This window comes from Sus scrofa, chromosome 5 (genome assembly GCF_000003025.6).
Source record: "Sus scrofa isolate TJ Tabasco breed Duroc chromosome 5, Sscrofa11.1, whole genome shotgun sequence".
In the NCBI taxonomy this organism is placed as follows: Eukaryota; Metazoa; Chordata; class Mammalia; order Artiodactyla; family Suidae; genus Sus; species Sus scrofa.
The window spans coordinates 64,528,153-64,541,614 of NC_010447.5; the positions used below are offsets into that span (position 1 = coordinate 64,528,153).

Consider the following 13,462-nt stretch of genomic DNA (forward strand, 5'->3'; position numbering starts at 1 on the left):
CCTCAGTTTTTCCATCTGTAAAATGGAGTCCGTCTAGATCAGTGTTTTGCAAACGGAGTCATACCCTATGGGTCATAACATGAATTTAATGATTGTAACCAGCATTTAAAAAATTTAAATGGAACAGAATAGAAGACATCAGAAAGTATCAGAGCCCCTAGCATAGGGTAAGCGTGGGCATGTCGTGTGAAATGTGTGTGTGTGGGCATTGGCATGAAGTCAGTGGCATTTTTATTCCACTTTCAGGGCAAAAACTTTTTTTTTTCCTCTTTCCATGGCATATGGAAGATCCTGGGCAAAACGTTTTAAAGCTACCTGTTTAGATGACCCCCAAGCGCCTTTGTACTGTCACAGGATGCTTTTCTGAATTGCAGACTTCTTCAGGATGCACTTGCAAACCTCCCCTTGTGGGGTGACTACTCTCAGACCCCTCCCTCCCCAGCCATCCAGGGGCAGGAATTCCACAGGCTCCTGCACTTCTGTCCTCACTGAGGAGCCCCATTCCGGCAACCCCCCCACCACCACCTCCACTGCTGGGCCATTGTCTCACACAGCCCTGGGCCCTGGGTGCCCCTTGCAAAGCTGTCTCCTTGACCTCCTGAAGCCATCTCTGCTAGGGCCACACAGACCCCAGCCCTGGATGCTTAAAACCAGCATCCAGCTTGAGTCCCAGCGCCTGTCATCGCTCACTAGCTCTGTGACGATGGGCAGGTGACTCTGAGTGTCGGCTACCTGGGGAACCCAAGTTCCACCTCCTGTGGAATCAGGCTGCATCATCTTTTACCTGGAAAGGGTAGGGGCTCCCAGGCACCCCAACAGTGGGGAGGCTCGGGGCTCGGTCTCACATTCCCTGGCTCCCTCTCGTTTGACTTTCAGCTGGGTTCCTGGCTCGTGCAGCCTCTCAGGTCTATCCTTCTCGGTGGTAGTGACCTCGAGGCTTTCCCACGGCACCTGTTCAGCCCTGCTTCCCAGGCGAACAAGTGACTGTTTACTTGATTTTTACATTCTTGAAAGCCTGGAAGAGCTACAATTTGCAGCTGCACCCAAGCTGCCTGGTTGCATGCGACCTGCTCCCCATCCAGCCTCCAGCAAACACCGCCACCTCCCACTCCCACCCCCACCCCCGGATGGCTGACCAGTGGTCAGGCACTCTACCTGAATCCCCATGATGGGGAGGGAATGCCTTTGGGGAGAAATGTCCAGGGTTCCTCTCCCATTCCCAGGAGGGAGATGCCTTTGACTCAAGGCGAGGAAGCCATTTGGTTGGTCCTTGGCTCACTGTGAAAGCTGAGGGGCCTAGGAGAGATTGCAAACTGAAGGTTGTTGCCAGGCTGTCCCATTTGTTTGCTTTTTCAGTATTGTTTTCCCCACACTCGTGGCATGCAGAAGTTCCCTGGGCCAGGGTTCAAACCTCAGCCACAGCAGTGACCCAAGTCGCAGCAGTGACAATGCCAAGTCATTAACCACTAGGCCATCAGGAAACTCTCAACATTTTATTATGGAAAATTTCAAACATACAGAGAGGTTGAAAGTCCAGGACAATGAACACCCATATATCCACCACTCCGATTCTGCTATTAATGTTTGAGTCTATTGGGAGTTCCCATTGTGGCTCTGTGAGTTAAGAATCCAACTAGTGTCTAGGAGGACATGGGTTCAATCCCTGGCCCTGATCAGTGGGTTAAGGATCTGGTGTTGCTGCAAGCGTGGCATAGGTCACAGATGCCCATCAGTTCTGGCATTCCTGTGGCTGTGGTGTAAGCTGGCAGCTGCAACTCTGATTCAGCCCCTAACCTGGGAACCTCCGTATGCTGTGGGCATGGCCCGAAAAAAAAAAAAAAAACCCAAACCAAAAAACAAACAACCCCCCACCTCGGAAAAACATCTTGAGTTCCCATTTTGGCTCAGTGGTTAAGAACCTGACTAGTATCCATGAAGACGCGGGTTCCATCCCTGGCCTCACTCAGTGGGTTAAGGATCTGGCGTTGCTGTGGCTGTGGTGTAGGCCAACACTGCAGCTCCGATTCAACCCCTAGTCTGGGAATTTCCATGCACCACAGGTGTGGCCCTAAAAAGCAAAAAAGCAAAAAAAAAAAAAAAAAAAAAAAAACCAACCCCCCCCAAAAAAAAACCATTTGAGACATTTATTTGATAATTTCTTGCTGTCAGAAAGTTTGCTGAACTTCCAAAGATCTGCTTGCTGCTGAAACTGTTGGACGTGAACATGCAGTTCAGGGAAAACTCCTCTGTGGAAAAGGACAAAACTTTTCCCCTTGGTTGGCAGCTCCTTGCACCCTTGCCAGCCTTCATCTGGGGCTCTGCAGATGGTGGCTTATGGGCTGTGTGGGATGAAGGGGGGGCTGTGGGCCTTTCCTAACAGTGTATCATTCAAGACTCTGTTCTTAAACGGTTCCTTATTTGCATACAATGTTCCTCACTGATATCTTACAGAAACAAGTCTATATTCTGGCTCATTCTGATTGGTTTGGGATGCATGTGTACACACCAGGGTTGCTGTCCTCCAATAGCCCAGATCCACCTCAGGCCCTGGTTGGGGGGGCTCCTCCTCCCAGACCTTGGCCGCAATCCCAAGGAAGCCCCTTCCGTAACTTTTTTTTGTCTTTTTGCCTTTTCTAGGGCTGCTCACGCAGCATATGGAGGTTCCCAGGTTTGGGGTCTAATTGGAGCTGTAGCCGCGGGCCTACACTACAGCCACAGCAGTGCATGATCCAAGCCACGTCTGCAACCTACACCACAGCTCACGGCAATGCTGGATCCTTAACCCACTGAGTGAGGCCAGGGATTGAACCCGCAACATCATCGTTCCTGGATTCGTTAACCACTGCGCCAGTTACAGGAACTCCTGTAACTCTTTTTATAGGCGGCCCCCTCCGTGGTGGCAGAACCTCATGTTAACGGGCCTTCCTGGGAGTTTCCGTTGTAGCTCAGCAGATTAAGAACCCAACTAGTATCCATGAGGAGGTGGGTGTGATTCCTGGCCCCGCTCCGTGGGTTAAGGATCTGGCACTGCGGTAATCTGCATCAAAGTTCACAGACTCGGCTCAGATCTGGTGTTGCTGTGGCTGTGGTGTAGGCTGGCGGCTATAGCTCCGATTAGACCCCTAGCCTGGGAACCTCCATATACTGCGGGTGTGGCCCTAAAAAGACAAAAGCAAGACAAACAAAAAACAAACCTTGTGTCTCCTGGACTTGATTCCACAGATGCTCTTGCCTCCTCTTTTGCTGAGGAGCTGGGGCCCCCAGGCCCTGACCCTCCTAGGAAGAGCCACATTTCCTGAATCCCAAGGTTAACCTTTTCTTCTAGGTCCCAGACCCCATTTCTTCAGGGGCTGAAGGCACTGTGCCCCCACCTTTGACCCCAGTTTCTCCAGCATCTTCCATCTCTGTCTTCATTGGCTGCCTTCATCTTCTCTCTTTCCATCATCTTCTCCATCTAAAGGCTGAGACTCAGACCATACTATTCCTTCCGGATCCTTCATCTCCTGTGGCCACTCAGTTATCTTTGCAAAGCAGAGCGGCCCGGCACAAGAGCTGGTTTTTGGGGACCAGTGGTGGGGGTGGGATGTCTTCATCAAGCAACAAAAATATTTCCTCCTGTCTCCCCGCCTTCATGTCAACTGCTGCCACCCACCGTTGTCTCTGTGTTTGCCCCTCACAGCAGAAGTGTCAGGGGCCATCTGATCATGAGTTTGGCTATTGAAACGTCTCTAACGGCCACATTGATCACTTACTGTGTCCTTATTAAGGCGCCCCACCGAGTGAGGCACTTTACTTGTGGCATCTCTGAACTTCTCCAAGAGAAGCAGATTCAGTAAACGGAGGAGGGACTCAATAATCTCCATTTCATGGAGCTCCCATCAGGGCACAGTGGAAACGAATCCGACTAGGAACCATGAGGTTTCGGGTTCGAACCCTGGCCTTGCTCAGTGGGTTAGGGATCTGGCGTTGCCATGAGGTGTGGTGTAGGTCGAAGACATGGCTTGAATCTGGCGTTGCTGTGGCTGTGGTATAGGCCAGCGGCTATAGGTCTGACTTGACCCCTAGCCTGGGAACCTCCATATGCTGTGGGTGGGGCCCTAAAAAAAAAAGACAAAAAAAATTTTTTTTTATTAAAGTATGGTTGATTTACAATGTTGTGCCAATTTCTGCTGTGCAGTAAATTGATTCCATTTTATATATACACCTTCTTCTTCTTCTTTTTTTTTTGGTCTTTTTGCCTTTTCTTGAGTCACTCCCTTGGCATATGGAGGTGCCCAGGCTAGGGGTCGAATTGGAGCTGTAGCTGCCGGCCTACACCACAGCCACAGCAACGTGGGGTCTGAGCCACGTCTGTGACCCACACCACAGCTCACGGCAACGCTGGTTGCTTAACCCACTGAGCAAAGCCAGGGATCGAACCCGCCACCTCATGGTTCCTAGTCGGATTCGTTAATCACTGTGCCATAACGGGAACTCCTACACATTCTTTTTTATATTCTTTTCCATCATGGTGTGTCCCAGGAGATTGGATACAGTTCTCTGCGCTGTGCAGCAGGACCTCAGTGCTTATTCATTCTAAATGTAACAGTTTGCATCTACCAGCCCCATACTCCTCGTCTATGCCACTCTCCCTAACCCTTGGCAACCACACATCTGTTCTCTATGTCTGTGAGTTTGTTTCTGTTTTGTAGATAGGTTCATTTGGGCCAGATTTTAGATTCCACAAAGAAGTGATATCCTACGGTATTTGTCTTTCCTAGGAGAACATTTTAAATAACTCCTCTGGGAGCACCTGTCACCAATAGCTTACCTGGTGGCTTTGATTCCCTGTCTTACTGCCTGTATTTGATTTATGCCTCTTTTATCTTTATACTTCAATCGTAAACGCCCAGAAGGAAGGGGTCAGGTGTTTACATTCTCTTTAGAAGAGATGATCAGAGGGCTCCGTATCCAGGGGTCAGTCAGTATTTTCAGATGAATGGAGAGATAAGGGAGTAAATGAGATTTTTAGGGAGATTTTTGTTGCCCATTTTAAAAAAGGCTTTGGGGGGAGTTTCCCACAGAGATAAGATTATAGAGACGATGACTCTGAATACATTTTTGGGTCTTAATCGCTATCCAGTTTAAATGATTTTTTTCTCTTTCAGGGGACTTCCAAGATGGCAAGAGAGTGGGCCTGTCTGTGTATCTTGGAGAATTTTTTGACATCCACGTGTTTGTCAATGGCACCGTGCTGCAGGGGGACCAAAGGTAAGACAGAGCCCAGAAGGCTGGAATTAGAAGGGGCCCTGGGGAGTCCCCTGGTACTCTCCCGATGTTTTTCAGAGGAAGCGGGAGCCCATCGAGAAGAAGTGGATGTGCCCAGAGGAAGTGGGGGCAGAGCAGGTGTCTGACTCCTGGACAGGCCCTCAGCCTCCACACTGTGGTCTGACCTGCAGCGTAGGGTTGGGTGGAGGTGGTGGAGCGACATCGTGAAAACGGATGAGAAACCTGAGCTCTTCCTGTCTCTCCAGCATCTCCACGCCCTATGCCAGCAAAGGGCTGTATCTGGAATCCCAGGCTGGGTACCACACGCTGTCCAGCGAGGCCTACGGCTTTGTGGCCAGAATTGATGGGAGCGGCAACTTTCAAGTCCTGCTGTCAGACAGATACTTCAACAAGACCTGCGGGCTCTGCGGTGACTTTAACATCTTCTCTGAAGATGACTTTAAGACTCAGGAGGGTAAGCTTTCCTGGGATGCTCTTTCTGGAACGTGTGGCTTCCCTGCTCACGAGCTTTCACTTGGCCCCCTCCCTGAGCATTCCAGCCTCCCCACGTCCTCACCTCCGTTTATGCCACCAACCTTCTCTCTTAGCATTCCTCCTCACTGCCTAGACCCTCTGTCATGCCAGACCTTGGGGCTCCTTAGACCTGACTTGGTTCAGCTTTGAATGCCCCACATGGTAGACAGTTGCTAAGGGCTGCACGGTTTGGACAGATCCTCCTGAGCCACTAAGATGGGATGTCACAGATAAAATCTATAAAGAGGGGTTCTCCATACTTGCTCCCAATGTGGTATGTGCACGTGTTCACTTCATGAACAACAGAATATATTACAGACAATGTGAAAATCACTGCTAAGATTTATTCTTATAATTTCTTTTCTTTTCTTTCTTTCTTTCTTTCTTTTTTTTGCTTTTTATGGCCACACTTGTGCCATATGGAAGTTCCCAGTCTAGGAGTCAAATCGGACCTGCAGCTGCCGGCCTACACCATAGCCTCAATAACACGAGCTCCTTAACCCACTGAGCAAGGCCAGGGATCGAACCCACATCCTTATGGATGCTAGTCGGGTTCTTAACCTGCTGAGCCACAACGGGAACTCCTGGTAATTTCAATTACACAAACTTTTTTTTTTTTTTTGCTTTTTAGGACTGAACCCATGGCACATGGATGTTCCCAGGCTAGGGGTCTGATCAGAGCTGTAGCCACTGGCGTACACCACAGCCACAGCAATGTGGGATCTGAGCCGCGTCTGTGACCTCCATCACAGCTCACAGCAACTCTGGATCCTTAACCCACTGATTGAGGCCAGAGATCAAACCCACAACCTCATGGTTCCTAGTTGGATTTGTTTCCATTGCGCCACGATGGGAACTCCGCTGTCAGTTTTCTTTGATATCACCTTAGCTGCACCACGCCAACTTTGTTATATAAATGCTCTCATTTTCATTTAGTTCCATGAATTTTCTAATTTCCATTTTGAGTTCTTTCTCAACCTATTAAATATGTTTAAAGTTTTTAAATGTTTAGAATGTTTAAAGTTATCTTTCGTAAGTAAACTGACTTTTTTTTTTTTTTTTTTGTCTTTTGTTGTTGTTGTTGTTGTTGCTATTTCTTGGGCCGCTCCCGCGGCATATGGAGGTTCCAAGGCTAGGGGTCCAATCGGAGCTGTAGCCACCAGCCTACGCCAGAGCCCCAGCAACGCGGGATCTGAGCTGCGTCTGCAACCTACACCACAGCTCACGGCAACGCCGGATTGTTAACCCACTGAGCAAGGGCAGGGACCGAACCCGCAACCTCATGGTTCCTAGTTGGATTCGTTAACCACTGCGCCACGACGGGAACTCCTAAACTGACTTCTGATTCAAATTAGAAACTTCGGGAGATTCATTTGCAGGATGGTACATGATCTTTTTCGTAACTGTTCTATGGGTGCTCCAACAGAATGTTTTCTGATTGGTGCCAGTTTCTGCATCTTTTTTGTTGCACTACTTTTGTTAATTGTGTTATTCAAGTCTACTTCTTCTTCTTCTTCTTTTTTTTTTTTTTTACTACTTTTTGTCTGTTTTATCTACTCATGGCTATCTGAAGAATGCCGCAATGAACATGAGTGTACAAATATCTTTCCAAGACCCTGCTTCCTATTCTTTTGGATGGACACTCAGAAATGGAATTGCTGGACCATGTGGCAATTCTTTGGGGACATACATACCCTTTTCCAGTGGCTCTGCCATCATACATTCCGCCAACAGTGCAAAATTCCCCATTTCTCACATCCTCACTGACCCTTGTTATTTTCTGGGTTTTGGGATAGCTGCCATCCTAACAAGTGCGAGGGGGTATTCAGATAGAGGTTTTTGTGTGGACATGTGCTTTGGTTTCTCTGGGAAAATATTTAGGAGTGGGATTCGTGGGTGGTGTGACAAGCACGTGTTTAACCCGAGGGGAGACACTCAAGGTAGTAAAGGGGTGGAGAATGTTCTTCGCGGAGGGAGGAAGGTGTGCAAATGCAGGGGAAGTGAGAGTGGGTGGGCTTATTCCTCATCGCTTTTCCTGCCCATCCATCCAGCCGTGCTGAGTGGATCCCCGCCCTAGACGCCTGAGTTTGACTCCAAAGACAGTTGTTGCGTCAGGGCATCACAGACCTAGAGATCTTCCTCAGAAGTCCCAGGCCTCATGACCGTGGCTTCATTCTCCTGGAACTTTTTCCGCAGGGACCCTGACCTCGGACCCCTACAGCTTTGCCAACTCTTGGGCTCTGAGCAGCGGGGAGCAGCACTGCCAGCGGGCAGCCCCTCCCAGCATCTCGTGCAACATCTCCTCTGAAATGCAGAAGGTGGGTCCACCCAGGCGGGATGTGGTCTGGGAGGTGTGGGACTGCCGAAGTCACGAGGCAGGATGACATCCGGTGTGGCCCCAGGTCCTCCATCCAAGGCCTGCCTCTCTGGGTCCCTCCAGCTTCTCAAGGTGCCACGGGTCCCTTTCCTCCTAAAAACCAATGGTGGCTAGAGTCTGGTTGACTCTAGTTCTAATATTATCCTGGGCCTGGAACTCTAAAGATGGGCCTGGTGAAATGAATGGGTACGGCGAGTGACTATACTTTTCTGTTTTACACTCCAGTGTCCTCTTGTCCCCAAACAGCCCCATTGTCACCTGCCTGAAATTCTGCAGGAGAAAACCATTCCTTTTTAAGTGCCCACTACGTGGTTGTCATAAAGTACAAACGGGGGCAAGGCCCCCCCCAAAGTTTTCACCAGCAGGAAAGGGGTTACTTTACATTTGGGTGGGGGAGGGGGGAAGCTGGGGGAGGGGGAGGGACAGGGATGGGGCTGAATATTGCAACAGTTTCCTGAGACTGTGATAGCAGAGCCATTGTGGAACCCCCCATTGTTCTTCTTTGTGGGGGGTGTTGGGAGGGTGATGCTTTGGCTGGGGGAAGACCTCCCTCCATGGACAACCCCCGCTTGGGACCAGGCTGCCTGGGCTGAGCGGGGAGGGAACAGCCTGCCCCGTCCAGGCTGCACTCAGAGACTCCCCGTCTGGGGACCAGGTTCCGTGGAGGTGTGAACTGAGTCTGGCCCTTGCCATCAGCCTCTGCTTGGATTAAATCATGAGCCACTGCTGCTGCTGACCCATAGCACCCCAGAGGGGAGCCCAGGGTGGAAATCAGGAGTGAGCCGCTCTGTTTCCCTTGTAGCTTAGCAGGTTAAGTCCTCAATGTTGTCTCTCTGAAGACGTGGGTTAAGGATCCAGCCTTACCACAAGCTGTGGTGTAGGTCACAGATGCAGCTCGAATCTGGGTGTCGCTAAGGCTGTGGTGCTGCAGGTCAGCAGCTGCTTTGGCTCATGATTTAATCCTGATGGCAAGTGCCAAACTCCAGTTCTCAGAGGTGTTGTTAGGTCAGGTTTCCTGGAAGCAGACCCTGTGATGGAGGCTCGTGTGCAGGGAGTGGCTGGGGAGAGTCTCAGGGAGTGGGAGAGGCTGGGCTGGGCTCGGGGAGAAGCTGAATGTCTCGCGGTTACAGCTGAGGGCTCTGCTGGTCCCTCGAGGAGCGCTAAAGCTGGGGTGGCCCAGCTGGGATGGCCAGTAGGTCCCTGGATGTAGGCTACCGCTGGGCAAGGAGGCATGACAGCTCCCTTGGACCAAGGGCAGTGGCTTCAGAGTGGCTGGGCTGTGAGCCCCTAGCAGCCAATGCTCAGCCTCTGCTGGCTGAGACCTTCTCCTCTGCAGGCATCTACACTGCACCCAACATCCCCTGTAAAGCAGGCTACTTAATAGCACCCCCTCCCTGACTCCCATCCAGGGGGCAATCATGCAGGTCTAACCCACAGCCCTGCAGGAAGAGGGTGCCCCCCCACTGCCTCCGCCGGCCCCAACTGTACCCAGGACCATTGCCATGACAGGACCTGACAGGCCAAATAAGCCATTCGCCTGGGCATGTGCGATTCTGCAGAGCGATGAGGAAGCCAAAGCCAGAGGAGGTAAAGTCGCTGCCACCGGAGTCACCAGCTAATGTTGGGGGTCAGAGTTCACCCTCTGCTAGACTCCCATCTCTGTCCGGGCTGCATCACCTCAGCCACTCAAGTGATTTCTACCCTTGAGTTTTCCTTCAGGAGCTGAGCTCCATAATTCTTGAGATGCTTTTCAGCTCTATTTTATTTATTTATTTATTTAATTTTTGCTTTTTGCTTTTTAGGGCCGCACCCGTGGCATATGGAGGTTCCCAGGCTAGGTGTCGAATGGGAGCTACAGCTGCCGGCTTACACCACAGCCACAGCAACGGGGGATCTGAGCCCCTTCTGTGATCTACACCAAAGCTCATGGCAACGCCGGATCCTTAACCCACTGAGCGAGGCCAGGGATCGAATCCACAACCTCATGGTTCCTAGTCAGATTCCTTTCTACTGTGCTATGATGGGAACTCTGAGATGACTTTCAGCTCTAAAACTCTTTGTGTGTTTCTTTGGATTGGGCTAAAGGGGCAGTTTATAACAGGTCTCACTAAAGTGTCAGTGGGTGGATGGGTGCAAATTCGGTGGTTTTATTCCCTCCATGGCAACCACCCCACATCCTTCGCTTGTAGAACCAAGTCTACATAAGAAAAGAAAATCCAGCCCTCTCCTACTCCCTCCAGAATTGAAGGGAGGGAGGGAGGGAACACACACACACACACACACACACACACACACACACACACACGTGCACATATGCACAGATCCCTTCCTTAGCCTAAAAACTTTGTTATAGAAAGTGAGTCTTTTCCATATGCATGCAACAATCTGATCTTCTGAACCAAGGAGCATGTCAGGCCCAGGAAAATACTCTGGGTGATGCTCAACCCAGCTGCCAACTGTAAACACAATTTCCAACCTATCAACAAGTTCCTTCCCACTGCCTCTTTTTCTTGGGTTTCTAATGTTTCAGAGGTGCTAGGTTTTCCGGCTAGTCTGTAAACATCTGTGTCACCTGGAATGTGGCCCAGTACTAGCAATGACAAAGGCAGACCAAGGTCTAACCCCAGAGCAGGGGGAGGGAGGGAAGGATGTCAGAGTGGGGAAGGGGGTCATTTCCTCCTCTTTCCAGAAAGACTTTGAAATAGCAGACGCTTGCCCTTGGGGCTCCTCGAGGGAGCTTTCCCAGCCCTGGGTCTCTGCCTTGGGCTACAGGTCCAGGATTGGGGTCAGGTCACTATCGGCTTTGTAACTCTTGCCAAGACTCTTGCCTGCCCAGAGCCTCAGTTTCCACACATGTTAAACAGGCACAGGACTAATACCTGCTGCTGAAAGAATACGAGAGAGGCGTGTTTAGCCCCTAGGTCTCCATCCTAGGAGCTGTCATTGTTGTCATCATCACTTATGGACTCCTGGCATCCTCCTGTGTCTGTGTTAACCCCAGAGTGGCCACGCTTGGAGAGTGGGAGAGGGAGAGGCAGGCCAAGCACACACAATACTTTAAGAGGAAGCTCAAAATATTCATTCATTCGCTCCTCTCCTCCTCTCAGTTATAACCCCATTTCTTCTGGGGAGCTGAGCACAGCTTGGGGGGAGGAGAGCCAGGTGCCTAAACACACAGCCATGGAGGGTGGGGAAATGCAGAAGCCAGCTATTCTTCTGGAGCTGCTTATAACCCAGGCACATTTCCCAGTGAGGACACTTGTAGAATGGTGGGCAGCGGGGAGGGGAGGAGGTGGATTTTATCATCTTTCTTTTATTCTCAAATGCACATCCATGGTTGGCCAGTGTCTCCTGCCCCTCGGTGTTCTCTAGGCAGCGGTGGCATGGGGTGGGGGGAATGGTGAGGTGGGTGGGGACAGGGAGGTACCTCTGAGGCCATGAGCTTTGTCTCACTTTATTTTGCAAACACAGGCAGTGCAGTGTTAGCTCAGAACAAGTGTTCCCACTCTTGGAGTACAAAGGAATACTCTCATTTATCCCTAAGAAGTGGGAGGTGAAGCCAGGGTTTTCCGTCGGGGGAACCCGATACTGAGGCCCAGAAGAGAGGGAAGCCAGGCACTCTGCCTCCCTAAGACAGAGGGGGGCAGGGAGGGGAGCGTCAGAAAGGCCTGGCCTCTCTCCCAGGTGACTTTGGAGGTTCAGCTGCACACTTTCTACTCACTTTGTCTCCCGGGGGTGTTCAAGTTCTTACTAACCAGTGCCCTGGGAACAAACCCCAGATGCTCAGGTCTCCCAAGGCACAAGCTCCTTCTAGCTCAGGACACCTGTTTCAGGCTGTTTACCTGAGAAGGGGGGCCTGGCTTTGTCTCAGCCAATTAGGTTGTGTTTGCCTACGAGTGGGCCGCCCTTATTGGCCGGGAAGCACAAAGATGGCTCCTGGGAGGTGATTAACGCAGTCTTTGGAATTGTCCACAGCCTGCTTCGTCCCGAGGGGCCCCTGGGTTCAGAAGTCTGGTCTGGTAAATGGGCATCATTTACAAGGGTCTGCCACTGTGGCTCCAAGGCACATTTACAGCGGCAGAGTGTGCGTCGGGGAGACGGCACTGACCCAAGAGCTTTCTTGAGGCCGCCAGAATCTATTCTCCCACTTCTCTGGTGCTCTCTCTTTCCAAGGCATCGGCTCATTCTGAGAGCCAGGTCATATTACTTATTCCCAGGGGGAATGAATGTTTCCTTGTTATGCCAACAAAACCCGGAGCCTCTCTCAATCAGGAGGGATAAAGGCTTGTTTGATTGCATGCAGATTTGCAGGCTTTTATCAGCTTTTCAGAGGGCAGCAAGTCTGGAGTCTGGAGCTCAGGCTACAGACCTAGCAATCAAAAGCACCAAGCTATAGATGCTCCAGTAATTGATGTTAGTTTGTGGGTAACTCTACTAAACAATGAACATTTTAGAAAGATCCCTAGGTCACTTAAAAAAATTTAAATTCTGTCCATCTGGGGAATGTCACTTAGTGCTGAACCTTATACAGGGATCTTGTTTTTGTCCTGCAGTCCTGCCTGTACCATGAAGTCCCCGGCTTCAGGAGGCTGTATGTGGGATGCAGCTAGTCCATACGATGCTCTTGCTAATTGGAAAAAGGCACCCCCCTTTTCAGGACATTTTACCATCACCTGCTGGGAAATGGCCTTAGTAAATATTATAAATGTACACAGAATGTAGGTACTCAGGCATGATGTCTCATGGGAATGGTGTAGCCTTGGATGTGACTTGCAGAACTCTCCGTGATGGCTATGACCTTGGCCTTGCTTCCACTGGGGGGTGTAGTGGCTATGACCCTGCTGCTCCTCGGAATCACCTCTTCCAGAGTGGGAGGGCCGGCTCCTGCTTTTGCTGCTGCTGTCTGAATGGGAGGCCACTTCTGTTATCAAGCCCTGCTGCTGCCTGCTCCAAAGTCAATACACAAGAGGCAAGGGGAGGTAGAAACAGAAAGGTTCCTCTAATCAGAAAGCTGGCAGTCTCGGGGAGAAGGCTGACTTGTGTCCCCAAACCAACTCCGAGGATTTTGCTCAGCCCTGGTTTTTTTTTCTTTAGGGCTGCATCTGTGGCATATGGAGGTTCCCAGGCTAGGGGTCAAATGGGAGTGCAGCTGCTGGCCTACACCACAGCCACAGCCATGCCAGATCGGAGCCCCATCTGCAGCCTACATAGTGCAGCTCCTGTTTTTAAAGGGAAAAGGGGGAAGTAAGAGTGAATCCTGGAGATAGTTCAGGGTCATTGCTGTCTCACTGTGTGCAGACATTG

General features: G+C 50.7%; 1 protein-coding gene across 2 annotated transcripts in view; it reads left to right on the forward strand.

The window, feature by feature from the left end:
- VWF (von Willebrand factor) overlaps nt 1-13,462 on the forward strand; it is a 139,312-nt gene that overhangs the window by 11,526 nt on the left and 114,324 nt on the right. For both annotated transcript variants that reach the window (XM_021091196.1, NM_001246221.1), the window contains 3 exon segments: nt 5,148-5,250; nt 5,514-5,722; nt 7,978-8,099. In XM_021091196.1, the coding sequence (XP_020946855.1) occupies nt 5,148-5,250; nt 5,514-5,722; nt 7,978-8,099 (434 nt within the window).